We start from the raw sequence: 23,128 nt of genomic DNA on the forward strand, positions 1-23,128 counted from the left end.
TAGCGCTAACAGTGTCATTCTGTCTTTGTTACTCATGTAAGGCATAAGCCTTACCTTCCGCCGCCATTGGCATTCCTAGCTTCCTCCCTAGCATTAAGGCTATATCGAGGTGGCATTTGAGTCAACAGTGTAGATGACGTGCAGCCTGTGATTGGCTGAGAGAGCGCAAGTGATCGAGGCGCGAGAGTTGTTTTTTGTCTCGCGAGCGTGACTGGTTTGAACCAGTCAGTCCTTTGTCCTGACTCGTAAAGTAACCGTTCGACATACTGTGCGGTTAACAATTATCGAGTATAAATAGAGTTCTTCCGCGGTTGTTCGTGATTTTAATACGAAATACAGTGTGGAACACGTACAAATAATCTCTTTATTTCACCAGTGTGACCAAGATTTCCCTTAAGCCCTCTCTTCCTAAATTCCTCGCGGTTTCTTCCTAGCCCGTTCGACTACCCTTACAGCTTCAGAAGTGGGATGTCCTTTCTCGCTTTTCCCTGAAATTTTTCTTTCCTTGGTCTTTGGTGTTGAGTTTTTACGCCGCGATGTGTTACAACGGTCGTTTGTGCGTGTGCGATATCTCGCCTTCACAGCACATAATTAAGTGCTGCGGTAAATGTACTATACGCATTAGCATTGCCCGTGTGTTATTTAATTCATTTCGAGTGCTAAAGTGCCTTTTGAACAGAAAAAAGAAGCATATTCAAAAGTCTTTGTTTGAAGAAGTCGGCATTGCATCACTCGGTTCAGCGTGCTGATCCCGTAATCTTCAAACAGTGTTCTTGTCAAAGAGTAAAAAGAAACAGGAGGGAATATATCGGTGGTGGGGGCCTTAGACCATATATATATGGACCGCGCATGCCTTTATTTGAGCTGCTGCCGAGTTGGGGAAAAGAGAAAGAGATATTCGACTAATGTGTGCGACAAGGAAAAACTAATCCCTTAAGGGAGTCAACGTTACCAATTGTTCCAATTGCTGTGTTGCCACGTTTTGAATATACTCTGTTTGAAGTAACTTTGGTGGTTTATGTTGTGCTCACATCTAGCTAATAATATAACATTTTTGTATTTAAAAAAAATGCAAGTAAAAAGTGAAAATGAAATATTGTTGGGCTCCCAATTGTAAGGAAACTGACAAGAATAAAACAATATTATTCCACTTGTATCTTCATAGTATTATTGAAAAAAATGACACTTTAAAGGTTAATTTGGTTTTTAATTGTGTTGTTGATTAATATTTTTATAGATTTCCTAAAATCTTCTATGAACGAGAACTCTGGATTAAAGCAACAGATCGCTTGGATGAACCAGGAAAAACAGCAGTTCTCTGTTCCAAACATTTTAGGCCAACAGATTTTGATCGCACAACAAAAAAGGCCAAATTAAAACATGATATTATTCCATCACAATTTAAAAATATCCTGGAGGCACGGCCAAATGATTTAGCAAGTTAGCGATTATGTTTATGTTTAAATAGATTATTATTATAATTTTTGAATAATCTATATCATTTTAATTAAATTACTTTACTAACTTTTTTATTTCTTTCAAGATCAAACAGCAAGTATTGCAGATTCCACTCCTCTACCACCTATGCATTTGGAAGATGTGGAAGATAATATTAATAAATCACATCCAGATAATGTTCACAATATACAGTCATTATTATCCAAACGAATTATTGGCTCTCAATCAAAAAAGGCAATCAAATGGCAACCAAAGCATGTAACACAAGTCACACCTGAGTATTTATCATCATCTTCAAATCGAATTAAATATTGGTCGAAAGCAATACAGGAAATAACAATGCTTCGAAAAAAAGTTAAACTTTTACAAGAACATAATCGACGATTAGTTAAACGAATTAAAAACTTTAAATCTCTGATGGTTCATGTAGATAAGAAGGGATTATTGTCAAAAAATGCACTAGATACATTAACAGTATATATATTTTAGCTGTATTTCAAAATTCACTGCTAATACTGAAAATCTATATAGTTTATATTAATCCGTATTTAGAACATGCTTACAAAGATATTAGTGTATTATTATGCAATAGAAGAATCTATATTATAAAAAAATATTCTTTATATTTTGTGTATATTATAGATTTTCAATGCTAGTATTGTAGTAAATTTCGGAACAGTCTACATATACTTTTTTATTCAAAATTCATGCGCAAAAAATATATTCGATTTGATAACTTTTTTTATACAATAACATTTTATAGAAATATTTCTATATTTATTTATTAATTTTTTATACAAGTTTTTATACAAATTTTTTATGCAAGTTTTTTATGCAAATTTTTTATAAATAATTCCAACATTTTTTATACGTGTTTTTTAGACATATATATATTAGTAACAGTTTTACTCTCATAATTTTTAAAATAATCCTTAGAATATTTTATTACCATTAGAAATTATTTTGTGATATAAATGTTGTATAATATCAGTTTAATCATGCATCGACATCGTATAAATATAACATCGGTTTCATTATGTATCAACAATACTATATAATAAAGATACTGGAAGATATCAATATTTTGTGTATAATATATAGTATAGAAAAATTTTTGGTGTTTTATTTATAGATTTCAATGTCGTCACTGCAAAAGAAAATTATTTCAAATAACTTATAATCTAACTCCCAAAATAAATTTTCTCCTGAACTAAGAAGTTTTGCCTTAACATTACAATTTTATTCACCCAAAGCTTATGATTATCCGGAAAACTCTTAATAATGGCCTACCCCATCCGTCCATTTGAAAAGATGATATCAGCATATAGATGGTTGTCCTGGTTTCACGAAAGAAGCGTTTGAAGCTTTAAAAGTAACAGTGTCCGAAAACAAAAAGATTAACAAAAAAACGGTATGTGCTCTGATGGTAGACGAAATGGCCATACGCAAGCATTTACATTGGGATGGAAAAATGATACATGGCTATGTTAATTTTGGTACTGAAATGAAAACGAGTGACTTTCTTCCAGAAGCAAAAGAAGCTCTGGTATTTCTTCTTAATGCAGTAAATGCTCATTGGAAAATTCCACTTGGTTACTTTTTGATTGCCAGTTTGAGTGGTTCAGAACGTGCCAATTTAGTTGCACAGTGTCTCCAAATGCTGAAATGAAATAAATGTAAAAGTGGTTTTTTTAACTTTCGACGGGGCAGCATCAAATCTGGCAATGGCCAATCAATTAGGTGCATTTATAACATCCGAAGTTGCATTATTGAAATCAAATCATCCAGTATCAGATGAGCCTGTATTTATATTACTCGATGCATGTCATATATTTAAGCTTTGGAGAAATGCCTTTGGAACATTAAAGATCTTCTATTATAATAATGAGATCATCGATTATCATTATTTAGAATTATTAGTGGAATATCAAGAGAATTGTAAATTACATGCTGCAAACAAATTGCGACGGCGACATTTAAATTGGGACAGCGAAAAAATGAATGTACGTTTAGCTGCTCAAATGTTTAGTAACAGTGTAGCTGATGCTTTAAACTGGTTGGAATTTGATATTAAAGAGCCAAAGTTTAAAGGAGCCTCTTCAACTGCTACTTTTTGTAGAATAATCAATAACATGTTTGATCTTCTAAATAGTCGAAATCGGTTCGTCAAAGATTCTATAAAAGCCCCAATATCAAAACATAACATCGATGAAGTAAAGCAGAATGTTATGAAGTATGTAGAATATATATGTGATCTTAAAATTGAAGATCCAAAAACTAAGATCCGTGTACCAATCACATCAAGTGGAAGACGCACTGGTTTCGTAGGCATGATATTGTCATTGCATAGTATTCTTAGAATATATGAGCAGTTGGAGAAACAAGAATTGGGCATGGATTACTTATTAACTTATAAACTGTCACAGGATTACATTGAAATTTTTTTCAGTGCAATCAGAAATCAAGGTGGATATAACAACAATCCATCGGCCTTCCAATTCCAGGCTTCGTATAAAAGATTCTTGGTGCACCATGAAATTACTGGATCAAAATATGCTAACTGTGTAGCAATGGATTCAACCAAGATTTTACATGTTAATAGCTCTAAAAGTATCACAGAATCGTCAGGCATTACTACTGAAGAGATCCAATTTAATGAAATCATTGATCATGATTACTCCAATGTATTGTTGTATTGTGATAATGCTGCAATCAATGATATAGTCGCTTATATTACTGGATTTGTGATTCGTAAAGTAAAAAAATTGATTCATTGCAAGCAATGCAGTGAAATTCTAACTTTGGATATATCTGATGAAAGAACATCAATGCTGCTGAAACGCAAAAACCGTGGCAATCTTTGTAAGCTCTTGGCAGATATTGTTGACATCTGTCAAATAGCAGAGCAAGTTTTTCGTGGCACAACTGTTCTCTACAACAAAGAGAAAATGCTCATAAAACATTTAATTATTGTAACAATACGCTGATTGAATACAAATGTATTTGCTATATTAGATGATCACATAAAGGAGCAAGAACCATTATCCAATCACAGATATGAACTTATAAAATTAATATTATTAACATATTTTAATGTCAGGATACATCACGCAACTACAGAAGCAAGTCAACCTATCAAACGCATCCGCAAGCAGAAATTGAAGGAAACTTTATTCAAACATCAATAATATATAATTGCTTGAGCTACACAATATTTTTTATTAGTGCAATATTTTTATTATTTAATACTTTTAAGTTTTTATATTTTACGATATAACTTAATTAAATACAATAAGTATAAGCTGACCGTCCGACGGGTGATTACCGCCGCATGAGTCGCTAACTATTTTATCTTATAACATAAAATTATGCTTTAAATAAAATTTTGGTAAAGAAGAAAATGTCTTATAATTATGTCAGGAATACGTGTTCCTTAAAATAACATTACTTTAATGACCAAAAGTTGTTCCGAATCGCCGGCCGTCGGACGCTGCGATCAGCTGATTGCTACACGCAATGTGTGTATGTTTGAGTGTGTGCGTAAAAGAAAGGAACAGAGTGAGTGAAAGAAAGAGAGAGAGAGAAATAACCGCCTCCGCGACGGCGACGCTCCTTCGATTGTCATCGACATTGTCGTCAACGACTTCAGACTAATCGATATATTGATTTTCCGGCTTAACTGAGAGACACATCGCGTGTAGCAATCAGCTGATCGCAGCGTCCAACGTTATTTTAAGGAACACTTATTCCTGACGTAATTATAAGACATTTTCTTCTTTACCAAAATTTTATTTAAAGCATAATTTTATGTTATAAGATAAAATAGTTAGCGACTCATGCGGCGGTAATCACTCGTTGAATGGTCAGCTGCGCCCGCGCTCGCGGTGTGCCGCGCCGTTCCTATCTGCCTTGTGTACTCGACGTGTGATTTGCTAACTATTTTTGCTTATAACTCAAAAACTAAGCTTCAAATCAAACTTTGGTAAAGGAAAAATTGTCTTAAAATTGTGTCAGGAATACGTCATTTTACGGACGGAAGGTTGTTCTGGGACACCCTGTACAGGCATTTCCGTCCGTTTAGCTCGAGCCATATGCTTCCTCCTGTTTCTTTTTACTCTTTAGTATTAACATAATCATTTCCCAAAATCTTAAATCCTCTACAATCTTCACTGACTCACGCAGTGTCGTCGAAGCTCTTACTTCTTTTAAACTAGGTAAAGACCTTGGATACTTCATTTTTTCCATCAAAGACAAACTCAGAATAGCCGACTCTCTCAATCTAGATGTTCTCATCTTCTGGATACCTTCTCATGTGGAAATCCTTGAAAATGAGACAGCCGATATGTTGTTGGCTAAGAGAGCCATCAGCCTGGGTAATACAATCCCCGACACAATACCATTTAATGACTTCATTTCCCTCTCTCACGAGAAACTTAAAGCCCTCACCACGACATCTCTGTTAAATAAAACCACTGGTAAAATCTACTCTAATTCCTACTTTCTATCCTCTTGTAAACCTTGGTTTTCTAATTTCGGAATGAGCAGAAAGAAGGTCACTACGACATGTCGAATTCGAGCTAACCACTATAATTTAAATGCGAACTTATCAAAATTTACTATAGTTCCTTCTCCTGCTTGCCCCTGTGGCTTTGCGCATCAGGACATTGATCATGTACTATGGGACTGCCCGTCCTTTCATTCTGGCCGCAGTCTCCTCCTTTCCTCTCTTCGAGCTGAACTTAAGAAACCTCCTCCTTACGTCATCTCTACTCTGATTAAAAATCCCCTTCCCTGCATCATAAATGTCATACTTTCATTCCTACATTCTCATCATTTCCAAATCTAGCTCTTTTACATCTCAAATCTTTCCATTCAATTTCCCCACCTTAATATCTTCCTAACTTATCGACATATAACTCACTACCTCATAAAAGCACAGATTAATAGACAGATAGCCAAAGGCCTATATAAAGATGAGACCGGCATTTCACAGCGCCATGCCGTAGTAGTGGCCAATACAGTAACTACGTTTTTAAGATAAAGTAATGGGAGGGTCCCGTTAGCACACAACCACACATATTGACCGATGCCTAGGGTAACTAGCATGGTTAGCCAATCAGAAGGTTCAATTGTTCATTGGCCAAATAGCATTGTGCGCTATCGAATCCCGTCCAAAGTAAACAGATGAGTCAGACAAGGATAAAAAATTCATTCTTCTATCTTACTAATGATGACCGTCTCGTTCGGCGACAAGTACGAGGCTTCACCTTTTACGCGTAGCGTTCGCGTAATTCGAAAAGGACAGAATTTCATGATATTATAAATAAATAAATAAATAAATAAATAAATAAATAATTAACCTGACCTATATATGTTATATACAGGGTGTCCCCGAATTGGCGGATCAACTCTCGTGGGTAGATAGAGCGTGTTAAACTGAAGAAAAAAATCTTATATCATTTTGCTAAATTCGCAATAATTAATGAGATATAAATTAATAAAGATCGGCCAATCCGTGCCAATATAAGCGCGCGGCGCGAAGAAACCTCCCAGTTGTTATTTGATACTAGACACGCGGCAAGCATAAACGCAGAGCGCACTGTACGTGTCTCTTTCAGTACGCCCTTTGTACGTGCTTTGTAGAGCGCCCCGCCTACTGTCTCGTCGCGTGCCTAGTATCAAGTAACAAGTAGGAGGCTTCTTCGCGCCGCACGCTTATCCTAGCACGTATTGGCCGATCTTTATTAATTTATATCTCATTAATTATTGCGAATTTAGCAAAATGATATAAGATTTTTCTCTTCAGTTTAACACGCTCTATCTACCCACGAGAGTTGATTCGCCAATTCGGGGACACTCTGTATAACATGTACCTTTATTTATTGAATCTGTTTTTTAAGTAAAATGTTTTATTATTATTATCACCTAAATCTGTCATTTAATTAATTTTTAATTTTTTTTATAATTAATTTAATTTGTTCTATAGTTATTATTATGCGAGAGAAATACTACGTATATGTTTTATAATGAATTAATATATATATTTGTATTCAAAAATTATATTTGACCTTTAATTTTAATTTTTATTTTATTAAATGTTAACGCACATATACTCAATTGCGAATTATTGAGAAAAAATTCCCATTGTATGTAAGAGAAATTTTGAAACTCTGATAAAGCTCTCGCTTGCTCTCTGTTATATCTTGCTCTTATAATGCGTTCGGCAAGTCATAAACGATTCGGAAAGATAAGCAAGCAACGAATCATTTCCGACAAAATTTCGGAACTCTTTGATGCTAGATCATGTTCTCGTATGTTCTTACTCTCAACAATCAGGAAATCAGTACACACATACACACGCACGTAGGCACGTGTGTTAAATTGATCTGTGTTCGAGTTTATCGTCCAATATGTAAGTAATATCTTTTTATACTTCAAATTTAAAAAATTTTCATGTTTGTTATAAGATTGAAAGAAAGACACATGTTCGATTAGTGCCGCTAGCGCAGCGGGAGAGCAAAAAAAGAAAGTATTTCAGAGATCTTAGGTTCAAAAGTTGAGCTGTCATAATTTTTTTGTTTTTTAATTAAAATTTTTTTTATTACTTTGTACGTCGTGCAATATGTATTATTTATTACATAGAAATAAATATTTGGTATATATTTATTGTTAGATACGCATATATTTCCTCATATAGTTAAAATGCATAAAATTATCGTAATATAAATAAAATATTCTTACAGAGAAATATTTTTACTTAAATAATTAAAAAATAAAACAAAAATGTTTTTATTTATTTTTTACATTGCGCCGGTTGATATGAATCATTGATATAAAACATGACAAATATTCCTCTGTAAAAATATTTTATTTATATTACGATCATTTTATGTATTTTAAATATATGAGGAGATATATGCACATTTAATAATAAATATATGCCGAATATTTATTTCTATGTAATAAATAATACATATTACATGACCTACAAAATAATAAAAAAATTTTTTAATTAAAAAACAATAAAAAAAATTATGACAGCTCAAGTTTTGAACCTAAGATCCCTGAATTAATATTCTTGTGCTATTTCGCTGCGCTAGCGACACTGATCGAACATACATCTTTCTTTAGGTCTTATAACAAATATGAATATTTCTCTAAATTTCAAGTATAAAAAAATATTACAAGGCGCATTGGACAAAAAGCTCGAACACAGATCAACTTAATTTTAATACAGATTCACCACAAAGGTAATCAAAATCAGTGAAGAGTCAACGGAATTTAGCACGGACTTGAACCAGGGGCAAAGTCTTTTGCGGAATTTAGCACGGACTCGAACCAGGGGCAAAATGTGTCGGTAAGGGGCAAACTCTGTTGCACGAAAATGGAGGTGTTACGTCTGGTGATAAAATTTAAAAGCAGAAATCTATAAAATTCTCTACAAGTCAAAAATCGAGAAATGAGAAATCAAAATAAGACTTATTCTAGATATTCTTAGTACTCTACTATTAGATATTATTTATGCTTTATTATTTATACTTATGTTGGATCATTATATCTAAATTCGTATATTAATAACGGTTATGAGAGGTTCTATGATAAAACAAAGAGAGTTTCTGATGCGTAACACATATAGATTTATAACTTTTTCCTGGTTTTTTGTCACCCTGCGTTCACCGGGTTTACTGGGATCCAGGAGTTAGTGATCTATCGCGATAATTCTTATGAATCTAATAATTTACTACTCACCCAACCTTTTGATAAAATACAACTATTTTGTATCTTCAAATTCTCTTGCGACGAAGCCCACAATGTCCTCTGGGTTGGTAGATGAAATTATATACGTCGTACATATATGTATATATATATATATATATATAGGAGACGGATGTCTTGGTAAAGTAAAGATCTCCTCCCTTATTATGGTATGTCAAATTGCCGTGTATTGATTATAAAAATATAGGAGTATATCTATAAAAAGGTGCACATTAAACTAACGAATACAAGATACTCGAGTAATGTAACAAATGCAGTGAAATTAATAAGTCGGTGTTAATTAGTTGACGGTCGGATGGAGACTGTCCTTTCTTTGCCTAATGAGGTGGGGATTTTTGCCTATGGAATGCTGTCGCTATCTTTCTCTCTCATGCCATACCGTTTGTTCTGGTGGTCCGGTATGCGGCTTTCCAATTTTGTTTATAGACGATTCGGCCGTTGGTTGATAAGACGAGCGTTCTCGCTCGTCTTAAGAGCGTCTTATAATTTCGTGTAATATTCGGAGTACAATTTTTGTCGGATAGATTTTTCTTCTCTTCTTATTTATGAGTCGGTTTTTTAGTCGGTGTTAGTCGTAATAACTTAAAATAAAATTTGCTTGTTCCTTACATTATTCGTTACATTATTCGTTACTAATATTAAGATCTTTTTGCAATATATATATATATATATATATATATATATATATACTTATATCTATAGTATTAATAGCGTAACCGCTTCAAACTTGCTCTAATAGATAGATTTATACAAATCTCCTTACTCGGTAATGATTAAATTATAAAAATTTTAATATTTTCTACATGGCCGTCACAGAAGTCTCATCTTTATAGGAGCCTTTGGCTATCTGTCTATTAAGGGTCGACAGGACCGACGAGCAAACTCCGAATTGATATTGGAGACCTCGCGTGGTGGCAATGCGAAACTCTGGTTTCAAGATTGCCAACGCTTAAAAATGAAATCTGAGTTTCATGTATAGGTGTGTGTACGTATACGTACAAACACCACTGTATTGCTCGCGCGGACACATATAAGATAAAAAAGGATCGCGCAATCGCGCTGTTCTTGTTCCTCCTCAAGCATATCGGATTACCGAGATACGGCCTGAAAATCCTTTCTGGCCTTTCGTAGCAGAAAGCAGTAATGCAACAAGACTAACGGGCGCCCAGTTTTTGTAAATTTTATATTTACATATGTAAATACCTGTATATATCTGTCCAAATTGTAGTTAAAATTACATGTACGATAAAATATTGTATGATGATAAATAGTAAGAGTAGGATAATAAGTAACAAAATGAATTAATATATAATACGTAAAACACGGGCCCCTATTAGACTTGGCAATTTACTGCTTTTTCGCTATCAATATACTTTATGTATTATCTGCACGATAGAAAGACAAAAATAAAACCTATATTTCACATTTACTTTTGATTATAATAATATTGTGTGTCAATATTTACTCCACTAATAGCGTTAAAATATTTATGAATAAAATATATATATAAATATATTATTGAGTACAATACATTATCTTTTTTTTTTTGAGGGGAAAATGCTTTATGCATACCTCACCGGAAGGGTTATGTGAAACTCGCACCCATTAAAAACCCCTTTTAGCGCTTATCTAATAAAATTTTTCGCGCTACTACTTCCCAAGCGATTCAGGATGTCATTGACCAATATAAATAAAAATTACAAATATCACAATTTTATTATGACTCTTTATATATTTTAGCCGTAATATTGTTCTTGCGAAATCATAGGTCGCATTGTGCAGATGATATATATAATAAAATAATAAAATATTGATAGCGAAAAAGCAATAAAATGCCAAGTCTAGCAGGCTCCCGTGTTTTACATACTAGATGTTAGTTTACTTAGTTAGCAATTATTCTATTGTTATTATTCATCATCATCGAACAATATTTTATCGTATGTATAATTTTAACTACACTTGGACATATATATACATATATGTACATATGCAAATATAAATTTCACAAAAAGTGGGCGCCCATTAGCCTTGTTACATTACTGCTTTCTGCCACGAGAGACCAGAAAGCATTTTCAGACCGTATTTTGACCGATATGTTAGAAGAACAAGGATAGCGCGATCCTTTTCTATCTTGTTTCACGCGATGCTGCCAACATGATTTCTGTTAGCTGTACCTTAGGTGCAGATAGCGATATCCGCTTCTACAATATTTAGCTCATAAAGAAGTTATATTTCTTCGTGAAACTTTTTTTATATATTCTTTATACAGGGTGTCCCAGACTTATCGAATCACTTGTTAATGGATTCCTGAGGTCATTTAGAGACGAAAATCCTAATACCAAAATGTCGAGGCTACAATAGTTTTCAAATGGTAAGAGTTTAAAGTTGACCAATTAGCATGACAAAACTTCGCGCAATCAGACACGTCGCATATTAAAAGTGCCACCGCACTCAAATTTAATTATCGACATTGAAATATTGATAAATTATGTATTTAATTTATTGTTAAGTTATTGTTATGTAATAATTTATTGTTATTAAATTAATTTAATAAATTTATCTCCTTCATGTGCGGTTAATAAATTTCGGTATTAGAATATCTCCGCAATGACAGAAAATCCTCGTAGCCACCCAATTAAATTCAATATCGATGTTGCGCGTGGAATTACGAAAATCACAATTTTATTAAGATTGTCTTTGTATTTTGGCTGTAATTCTGTTTTTGCAAAACAGTAGTTCGCAGCCGGCCGATAGGAGTCTCCACAGTGCCTTCTATCGACCCTTAATCTGTGATAAAAGCAATCATGTTACAAGCTGCATTCAAGGAAATCTAAATCGCATTTCCAATTGGCCGCAAGAGCTGGGACAGCTCGGAGTCATTAAACAAATAGTAAAAAAAGTAGTACTCTTTGTTTCTCATACTCTTTTAGCTGGCTCCTGGCTCCCGCGCTCTATTCTATCTTCTCTCTGGTTACCGCCGCCCAGTGTTACCAGATTGGGGGTTTTTTCCCCAAAGTGGGGAATTTTCATGCCAGTGGGGGAAATTTTGGGGAACGAAAATTTGTGGGGAAAAATATGGATAACTTTTCGGACATGGGGTTTTTTTTGGAGGAATTCATGATATGCTTTTTTTAGTGTTTTCGAATGCAGGTTTGATCGATCCGAGATCGACCAATGATGCGATTGACCAACCACTGCCATTTATTATTTAGAGAAATAGCTGTGATTGGTCAATGACGTCATTAATCGTTCTCGGATTGATCAAACCTATTTTTATTTAAAAAATAAGATCTTAAGATAATAAGAGCTTGGCCCTGTCGTCTGGTCGATTTATAGCATTTTGCAAATAGAATGTTACATAATATCTGTTTGAAAACGTTTGATTGGATATAAGTGTCTGATTGGCTAATCGTGCCTGTTACCCTAAACACTAATGCTGGATCTCATAAAACGCATTACCTATAGTTACGTATATAGATAAATGCGCGCATTTATAATATATATATTACGATCTATAATATTATATTTATTTATAATATTATATATATTGTGATATGATATGAATGTCATATTTTGGGGAAAATTTTGCAAAATATGATGAATTTGGGGAAAATTCATAAACAAGATGGGGAAATTCAGTTTTAGCCATCTGGCAACACTGCCGCCGCCTTACAATATGCTTACAAATTTTGGTTCTAATCGCAGAGACGATCTTAATTAATTTTTAAATAGCTGTATACATGTATATATCGGAATAATGTTATGAATTCAAGCTTTCCGCGCCTTGTTTTCTGACAAATTATTTTTTTCTAATCGTAGGTGATCTCGAAACATGTCATCATGCTGAAAGACCGTACCGCTATTGCTCGAGATATCGCTGCCAAAGGATTATCATAGATCGCAAATCGAAGAATTAGGATGATGGAAGAATATTGTACTCAAATTTAAAATAAAATAAAAGAAATATCTTTATTGAAACTAATTGAACTCGAAAAACTCTCAGACTAAAACTGTCTATCTTCGCCTTTCTCGAAAGAGAGTCGACGATCTCGATCGATCCTCTCTCTTTATACCCTTGCTTTTTCCCCTTCTTAAAGACTATCCGGTATATTTCAAACCGAGGCATGCGCTCTTGGTTTGAGTTGCGCGCGCCGCTACGTCATATGTCGCGTATGACGTCGCCATTTGGTGCCTTACAATAGGCGCGTTCCGATATTCACTGCCAGTACTGAAAATCTATAGTGTACGTAACGTAAATTATAGATTTTCAGTACTGGCAGTGAATATCGGAACGCGCCTAATGCTTGTATATTTTTGTTCTAAGCGCGAAGACGATCTTGATGAATTTTTAAATATATATATATGCAGTAATTTCAATGTTTTTTAATTATTTTGTTACTTTTTACTTCAAATAAATTTTTTAATGATAATTTGTTATTTAAAAAAAAGATTAATTTTTTATAAGTTTGCTTGTTATTAATTAATTTTAAAAATTCGTTCCAAAAACGCTCCAAACTTCAATCACGTGAAAAAATTACATATATTTTTTATTATGAACGTAAGATTTAAAATATTATTTATATTTCAGTAAAATCAGTTTTGATTAAATTAGTTTAAGTGTGTAAATACTGGTTTTAAAAAAAATGTGAGAAAAAAATGGCATTCTCAAAAGAGAGAAATGTTCATTATTATTTTTCTCGTCATTCAAAACGGATCTTTGTAATACAGAATATCTAAACCTTTGTTTACTAGTAGTACATGAATGGGTGCTTGAATTAAATTTGAAGTATTTATTGTTTGTATAATTACATTTACTTATACATAACTCACAATTAATTGACTATATAATTACTTTTTAAACGTATTTACATAATTGAACTCTGTCAATTTTTCCATACTTCATGTATATACTAATACTTGCTTCTTTGTAGGCTTAAAGACAAAGTTTAATTAGTATTGTCATCGACTTCTATTTTGATACAATTTAAAACATTGTACATTGGTTTACATGTTACAATAATCGTGCGATTCAATGACATATTCAACTTTATAACATGAAATCATACTATACATGAACATTTTTTCTTAAATATATACTTTACACTGTACTTAATATAAAATTTGGTTATTTAACAACATGAAATGTTTTCAGTAAATACATCTTTATAAGTTTATAATATAATGTATAATATATTTCAAAGACTTATTTTGCTCAGATTGTAATTGTGCCGATTCAGAAATATATAAATTTATAAATAGAATTGATAAAAGAAATATTATTAACTTATGAGTGATTACAATCAATATAGTTTCTTTTATATTTTGATATTATGTAAAATCAATATTGTTCCTGTGATTTAAACTTTGTAAAATCAAGGAAGTTTGAAAATGTTAAGAATTACATGTTATTTTATAAATTTACTATTACCAGATACCTTCAATTTATTAAGATATTCGGTTGCTATAATCAGAATTGTAATATATATATATATATATATTTATATACACATGCATATATTTCAATTAAACATAGTGCATAATATATTGAAATTTATAGACTTTAACGATAATGTACGACAATCATTTTTCCATATCATATAGAACTAATCTGCATATATGAAAATTATTTATTCATAATTTTACTAAATATATTTAAAACAATAAAATACTACATATAAGAATACATGACACATAAAACTTGCTTTAGCATATTCAACAATAAGATATTTATTTTCTAAATTGCGAATAACATTTGTTTCATTAAATATATTTATATGATACACTTATGTTCTTTGCAGATGTAACAAGGCGTATATCTCTGTGTAAGTTTTAATTTCATACATATGAAAAGATCAACATTTTAACTTTGTTTATGACAGATCAATGCATAAAAATACACATTGCAGCAATACTATTTAGAAGTGTGTGTGTGGTATGAATTTTTCTACAACGCACTAATGTATAAAATTGCGCTCCAAGTATTAAAATGTAAGTTAGTTAATAAAATTAAATGAACTATCGGATACAATTTATATTATTATAGTACATTGAATTCATAAACACAATTCAGAAGTATGTAATTGTGATAAAAATTGCTTGAGAATTTAATCATTATTATATGTACATAATTTCACATATAATTATTTTCTTTATATGTATTTATTAATACTTATAAAAGGAGAAAATATGTATTTAATACTTGAAAAAAATATGAAAAAATAATCAATATCTTTCTGAGAAAGACTAAGAATTTTTTCCAATTGTAATTTAAAATTATAAATACATAAAGTAAAATTGGAAGAAGTTTCTGAAAAGCATTAACTTTTTTATATAATTAATACAAAAGGTTTGCACTGCCACTAGATTCCTGATGTATTAGAGGTGTCATCTTCACAAGTAAATGGAAGTGTGATATTCGGAAAAAGAAAATTCTCATAATTAGACCTTGTTATCAACCATATCTACATTGATCTTGTAATACACATATGGGAAATAATCGCTTTGGCCAAAACCTAGTCCTGGTATATCCACATTCTGTTAAAATTAAAATGTCTTTGTAAATATAAATTTGTTTCCTAAAAAACTTATATCTAAAATATATACAATACAATACAAGGAAAAAGTATAGAAACCCTGAAAATCTCGAAAAATATAAGTTTTACAGAAAAATAATGTAAGGCAAGATCTATTAATTCATTTATTTCATATTTTATATTGAAAAGTATCAGGCTTTAAAATATCTCAGGAAATTCTTAACCAAAAGAAGTTTTATTATAATGTTTTGGAAAACTCTCGAAGTAAGCTACAAGGTTATGCAATTAAAAATAGTGTTGCATTTAAGAAATTGAAGGTGACCTTGAAGCAACTATTCAAGGTCAAATTAATGACACCATCTTATGTCCCTCTTGAAACCATATAACTTTTGTCTGATACATTTTTTCGTAAAATTTAGATTTTTCAGGATTTCCATACTTTTTCCTCAGCCTGTATATATAGGCATATACAATATTTATATATAATAATAAGAAATTTAATAATTTAATAAGTGTTTTAAAACTATAATAAAATTAATTAATTACAACGATATAATGTAATAACATGCTTTGCATACTTACATCTTGATTATGTTGTGCTGTTGAACCCGTAGCAGATGAATCTAAGTGAGCATAAAGCTGATTTAAAACATCACGTAATCTTCTGGCACATTTCTTATGTGGATGCAATAATATTGCTTGAAAATTGACAGGTAAACCATATCTACAAATTAGTCATATTACAATATGTTATAATACCCGTTCTATTGAATATACATATATTATCATACAAAACATTTAATGGTACCTAAGAACAGATTCGACAAATACACGTAAAGCTTTCACATGGATCCAAGCACAAAAACATTCACTGAAATTCACTTTCAACCAGCGAACGAGAGGTCCGAATTGTTTCTTTTTATCAGTAACCAACTTGGTAATTTCATTTTTTCCTATAAATAAAGTAAATCTCATTTTTTAAGTAATATAAATATACTTATTACAGTTTTTTTAAATCATGAAAGATTTTAATATATTAATAATTTTCAACAAACCTGCTGCTAATTCTTCTTCATTATATATAAAATCTCGTACAATAAATTTTTTCTCACGAGCGTGTAATTTAAATTCGTCAATTACTTTTTTAAATAAAGTGATTGTAAATAATCCATATTCTGAATCTTGAGTAATAAGTTGAGTACTACGCGGTACAATCATGTCTGTCAGTTTTTCATAACAACTGTACCAATCCTGAAAGTTGGATCTACAAACATATAAGATTATAAATATATAAATAAAAATATAAGCTTATAAGTAAGTTAATTCTACAATAGTTTTAGTAACCATAGTGTATTGCCAAATTTGGCTATATACATTTACTCACCTCGGTACAATAACAAGCAAAGTAGTTAGATATTCGCTGTCCAAGATAAAATGTTCCTTTTTCACCAAGTCTGCTAAATTACGTGTTAGTAAACTTCCCCTATTGAAAATGTGTCAAATTAAATATATTTTTACTTAATAATTTGTCAATTAGTATGTTCTTCAAAACATAAAACATCAAACTTACGTCTGTTTCTTTTCAAGATTTTGTAAGCTACCTTTCAAATTATTGTATATTGTGGATTTGGTTTTCAGATCAGCATCAATTTGTCCCACTTGTTTACTGATAATATCTGCAATGTTTCTCAAAGATTGTTTGATTGGATATTTAGCCATATCCCACTGGAATCGAGTTATATATGATGGCAGATCACCTAGTAAATTTTAAATATTAATTCATTTTTGTTTTAAGTAAAAAATTATAATATTTTACTTTACAAGCAGAGCATCACAATTACTTAAATGTGTATATATTCTTTCTTTTAAACTTTTTATGTACATATATTCTTTACATTTCTTACATATATTCTTTAGCACATATCAACAAACATATAGGTTTTCTTATATTTAAATATAAATATTAAACAAATTTACAACATTAATATATTTCTTAAACTCTGCTTATATCATACATATAATTATATATATACAGGGTGTCCCCGAATTGGCGGATCAACTCTCGTGGGTAGATAGAGCGTGTTAAACTGAAGAAAAAAATCTTATATCATTTTGCTAAATTCGCAATAATTAATGAGATATAAATTAATAAAGATCGGCCAATCCGTGCCAATATAAGCGCGCGGCGCAAAGAAACCTCCTAGTTGTTATTTGATACTAGGCGCGCGGCAAGCATAAATGCAGAGCGCACTGTACATGTCTCTTTCAGTACGCCTTTTGTACGTCCTTTGTACGTGCTTTGTAGAGCGCTCCGCCTACTGTCTCGTCCCGCGCCTAGTATCAAGTAACAAGTAAGAGGCTTCTTCGCGCCGCGCGCTTATCCTAGCACGTATTGGCCGATCTTTATTAATTTATATCTCATTAATTATTGCGAATTTAGCAAAATGATATAAGATTTTTCTCTTCAGTTTAACACGCTCTATCTACCCACGAGAGTTGATCCGCCAATTCCGGGACACCCTGTATATATATATACAGGGTGTCTCATAACTAACGAGCCAACGCTCGTAAGCAGGTAGAGCGGGTTAAATGGAATAGAAAAGTCCTGTACCATTTTACGATGTTCAGAATAATTATTGAGAAATTAATTTACAAAGATCGGCAAATCTGGCGCGAGTATCAGGCCGCTGCAAAAAAGATGGCGAGAAAGACGGCCCTAAGGAAGGTCGCTAAGCGCGCGCGGCGTAAATAGGCGCCAATGCTTCGCGGTTACCAGGGGCATAGACGAGAAGCGTTGATAAGAACAATAGATTAACGATTATTATTTAGCGACCGGCCTAGCGGTGGGCCGTCTTTCTCGCCATCTTTTTTGTGGTAGGCCGTCCTTCTCGCCATCTTTTTTGCAGCGGGCTGATACTCGCGCTGAATTTGCCGAATTTGTAAATTAATTTCTCAATAATTATTTTGAAAATCGCAAAATGGCACAGGACTTTTCTATTTCATTTAACCCGCTCTACCTGCACCCGAGAGGTGATACGATCATTTTGAGACACCCTGTATACATACATATATATATTATAAATAAAAATTCTAAAATGTCATATTTTTCGAAATCCCTCCTTCCCCCTTCATTTTTGGAAAAATCTGATTATGCAATTTTAAAGTACATTAAAAACCATAAAACTTTTATTGGAAACTTTTTTTTATATCTTTTACCGTTTCGACGGTATTTGTGAAAAAATATAAAAACCGATTTTTATCAAGAGAGTGTTTCACCCTCTTAACGACCATATAATAGGCACGTATAAAAAAATACTTTTCTTATTTTGGACTACAATATATTTAAAGCACATTAAAATCGGAGGGTGACACTTTTATATCTTTCTTTGTAAGTTTGATTTTTTGATGCATTTCTTATTATATCATAATTTTGTATAAGAAAGATTTGAATAATAGACAATAAAACAACTTTTAACAATAGACAATAAAAAAACAACTCCTTTATGTTTTTTGTTAAAAAAATTTTTTTTAATAGGCATGCGTAGACTTCCCTTTTTTATCTTTTTTTAAAAATATATGTAATATTTAAAAAGTTAATTATCTCTTTTAGATAGTATAATAAAATTGATATCAATATTATTTAAAATATATATAATTATAGATGTATATGTGCGTGCGTGCGCACATGTGTGCATGAAATGTGCGTATATACATATACTCTGTGTACTGTATGTATGGTACATACATACATCTATATGTATACTATATATGTATACTATATATTTATACATATATTTATGTAACTAAATATATTTTATAATATTAATATTTATGATATAGGGTATCCTAAAAGTCTGAAAACATCTCGAACAATTATAATAACCATTATAATAACCATAAACATTATATTGTGTATAGTATTTTCATTAGTACATTAATTGAATATTCATTAATTGAATATTTTTTAAAAATAGAATATCTTAAAAAAATGATACAGAGAAAATCAATCAATATTTGTTTGTAAAAATCTATAACATTTCTTACTAACAATGTGTATATATAATATTATCTAAGTGTATTTCTATAATTAGTTCTTTTAAATGGATTAAATCAATCAGAGAACATGTACAATGCACATTTATTTAAGGAATATTGAATAGAAAAATAAAAATTCTGCTGTGGAATCACATTTCTTAGTCAATTTTCATTAATCTATTCAACATCCTGTTACTTTCAATAATTAATATTCTTTTTAACAGAATTTATTGATTATTACTTAGCATTTTCTGAAAATGTGAAAGTGATCAGATAGAAATATAAGATGTCTTACTTTATAATATTTTAATAACATAGTCTAAACATAAAGTAGAAAATAGTAAAGCCAAAAATCCTAATAAAAAAAGGTAATCAATAAAAAAAATTTTTGAGTTATAAACTATTAAAACCAACAATATTTCATGTAAAACAAACACAATCTTTAACTACATTTACATGCATACCAAGATCTGTCATCCATTATTATCATAAATCAACTAATATTGATTTTTTTGGTATAACTGATTTTGGTTTGTTGTTTCTTATACAATTCCTACATAGACTGTAGCAATTGATATTGACAAGTTGATTACTATTAATAATTATTAATTATTAATAATTAATAATTAACATTAATTATCACCTGATTTGTAAAAGTTAATAATAAATGACAGATCTCAAATGTGTGAGTACAGTTATAGATCTGAAATCTTACAATTTCTATATTATATCAATGTATATCATATTAACTTTAATAACTTAAAATATAAAATAATAAAACTAATGTGATCTCGATATTTTTGTATGAGAATTTTTATTCTATTTCACTTTTAAAATGAATATTAAAATATTATATTGTACGATGATTGTGAAGCATCCTATAAATACATGTAATATAAAATTAATCATACTCTGAATAATTTATACTTATTCTATTATTCTATTCTATCTTATGTATATTGTTGTTAAAAAAAAATACAAAGGTCTAAAAGGGACAAGGCAACAAATATTTTTTACTTACTGTTATTAGCCATCAAATTTTCATGCAACTTGTCCCTTTGATCCTCCAAAACTTCTCCCAGGTATGTTGCCACTTTACGTGTTACTTGCTCCACATATCCATCAAGTTTGCCAAGATCATCTGACAGACCAACTAATTGATCCAATGTTCCAACTTTTAGATCCGGAATGTGAAATTTGTAGTTTACTGACAAAGAATGCTGTTTAGATGTTAAGTTGTTCATAGTTTCCCATGTTTGCTGACAAGTTTTGTCTCCTGGTGCCGATATTAGCCAGTATTCTGTCATTTTAACTAATATATCTTTTTTGTAAATAACTTTTTAACATATACCTGAAACATTATATTTTCAGTAATTTAATCTGTAAAAGATGTAAGTTATTCATAAAAGTACAGTTACGAAAATATAAATTTCATAAATTATGAGAGATAATTTTCTTTCCTATTCGTAAATATTTATAAAAAAATTAATAAAGATTTCCATTAAAAAAATTGAAATAAATATATGTGTGTAAGAGTGTAATAATATAATATATATATACACAAGTGTCAATAATTTACTTTTAATTGTTTTGTTTCATGGCATTTAATATATAAATCTTAGAATGTACAATATACATATATTAAAATTTAAAATAAATTATATGCATATGTGTCTTTTGTACGCATCTGTAGGTCTTAAAAACTTGTATGCTGTACTAATAAACAAATAAATAATATATGTTAATGTCAATAAAAAAAACAAAGCTGATTTTTCTCAACCACCTGCTATTATCACGTTTGTCATCTATCAAGTATCAGGTATGCAAGCATACCATGTCGTTTGTATTTGTGCGATTTTCATTTGAGAAAAGGTAATATAATTGTCAGATAGGAGGCATGCAATGTCAAGTTAAAATAATTTTGTGCAGATTATTGAAAAGAATGTACATAAAAAGGGGGTGTGGCACGAACGAATATTGTCCTGCTTAATGTTATGTAATTAGATGTGTTTTCCACGTGACCGTATGTACAAATGGCGCGCTAAACCCGCCAATCTCAATAAAAAAAAAAAAGAGAAAAATAATGTGTGAAGACGCTATAATACAACGTGCATGTCCTTAGTCGAATTTTTGTACCAGTACATGAATTCAGCCAGAGAAATATTGCATCTGAAAAAAACCGTTGTCTCAGGATAATCCAATGGCGTCGGTTCAGATTCGTTTTCGAAATCAATAAGATACATGTTAACGAGAAACAATATAACGATGTATAATTATATTACTTACATACATACATACATACATGTATATATATATATATATATTCACACGAAAAAGTCTTGACAAAAAAATTTGCGCGAGATACTTAAATTTATTTAATGCCATTCAGTGAAATTGACAGTTGTGACAGTATTATTGATAATTATCGCGACGCACAATTGTCGAATGGTTGAATGGACGTGATGTAACGTACGTACCAGCAAGAAATCGTTTGGAGTTTCGTTATCGTCAATGTCGTCGATATAGCCAACTGCCAGATCAGCGTTTTTTACGAAAATTTAAAAGATCTCGCTAGCTGGACAATACTGCTCGCCGACGACAAAATCAGCAGAAAACATTGTGACCTCTCACGTGATGACAATTATGTGCTGCTGCTTGTGTCTTATTCGATAACTAAATCATGGACTGAATGCTGTCAGCTGACTCGTAAGCTGGGATTATAGACTTGAAAGATAAGGCGCAGTCAGCGGACTTAGATAAAGTCACTAGATTATAAAATACCGCAATTAGGGGAAAAATAGCTGCCATTTTGACTCCATGCTACGCGGTCATTTCAATTGTACGAATATATTATAACCACAGACTTCTATATATAATACTAGACTGTTAACTTCTTATGTATAAGGCAGCTCTAATTTTATGTAATAGCGAATTCGGTCGCCTGCACTAGTGTACACTGAGTGCAAATGTTTTCAGTGCAACGTGTTCGATCGACAATCCCTGTTCAGTGTACTGCACTCTTCGTATTCGATTATATTGCACTATTATAGTACATACCTTATGGTATGTTCGATGAGTGTCGCACTACTCTAGTGTAGTGCTGACTTATATTCAAAGAGTAAAAAGAAACAGGAGGGAATGTATCGGTGGTGGGGGCTAGCCAAATCACTGACGGAAGCCGTCATTTTGAGTGTCCACTTTTTTGACGCTTATTAGCATCGTCTGCAGCTGTTGTCAGAGAGACACATGTGCGTATTATTTTGCACAATTATTAATTCTAAAAAAAATAGTGAAATAAAATTATGGTGCATTGTCAGACCTGTGAC

General features: G+C 31.4%; 1 protein-coding gene and 1 long non-coding RNA gene across 4 annotated transcripts; one reads left to right on the forward strand and one right to left on the reverse strand.

Moving 5' to 3' along the window:
* Positions 1–90: 90 nt before the first annotated feature.
* On the forward strand, positions 91–2,191 carry LOC140674453 (uncharacterized). Of its 2 annotated transcripts, none has more exons than XR_012048224.1 (3): positions 91–1,153; positions 1,238–1,440; positions 1,544–2,191. It is a non-coding gene; the product is annotated as an uncharacterized lncRNA (long non-coding RNA). The 2 variants fall into 2 exon arrangements; XR_012048223.1 differs by having other exon boundaries at positions 94–1,113; positions 1,544–2,190.
* Positions 2,192–14,945: 12,754 nt separating this feature from the next.
* On the reverse strand, positions 14,946–22,473 carry Vha44 (V-type proton ATPase subunit Vha44). 2 transcript variants are annotated; one of them, XM_072908167.1, is made up of 8 exons: positions 22,280–22,473; positions 20,824–21,153; positions 17,338–17,524; positions 17,152–17,250; positions 16,823–17,031; positions 16,576–16,720; positions 16,350–16,491; positions 14,946–15,768 (listed from the first exon to the last, which is right to left on the reverse strand). In XM_072908167.1, the coding sequence occupies exons 2-8, from the start codon at positions 21,107–21,109 to the stop codon at positions 15,673–15,675; spliced, it is 1,164 nt and encodes a 387-aa protein (XP_072764268.1). In that variant the 5' UTR covers positions 21,110–21,153; positions 22,280–22,473; the 3' UTR covers positions 14,946–15,672. The 2 variants fall into 2 exon arrangements, with proteins under 2 accessions (XP_072764268.1, XP_072764270.1); XM_072908169.1 differs by lacking the exon at positions 22,280–22,473 and adding an exon at positions 21,586–21,984.
* Between the last annotated feature and the right edge of the window lie 655 nt (positions 22,474–23,128).

This window comes from Anoplolepis gracilipes, chromosome 16, assembly GCF_047496725.1.
Source record: "Anoplolepis gracilipes chromosome 16, ASM4749672v1, whole genome shotgun sequence".
Classification (NCBI taxonomy): Eukaryota; Metazoa; Arthropoda; class Insecta; order Hymenoptera; family Formicidae; genus Anoplolepis; species Anoplolepis gracilipes.

What these genes read in the sequence shown, in the direction of transcription:
- Vha44 (XM_072908167.1), bottom strand. Translation starts at nt 21,109, where the DNA reads ATGACAGAATACTGGCTAATATCGGCACCAGGAGACAAAACTTGTCAG. An exon ending in AATCTTGAAAAGAAACAGAC is followed by an intron (nt 17,251 to 17,337) that starts GTAAGTTTGATG and finishes CATTTTCAATAG; the next exon opens with GGGAAGTTTACTAACACGTA. An exon ending in TTGCTTGTTATTGTACCGAG is followed by an intron (nt 17,032 to 17,151) that starts GTGAGTAAATGT and finishes ATATGTTTGTAG; the next exon opens with ATCCAACTTTCAGGATTGGT.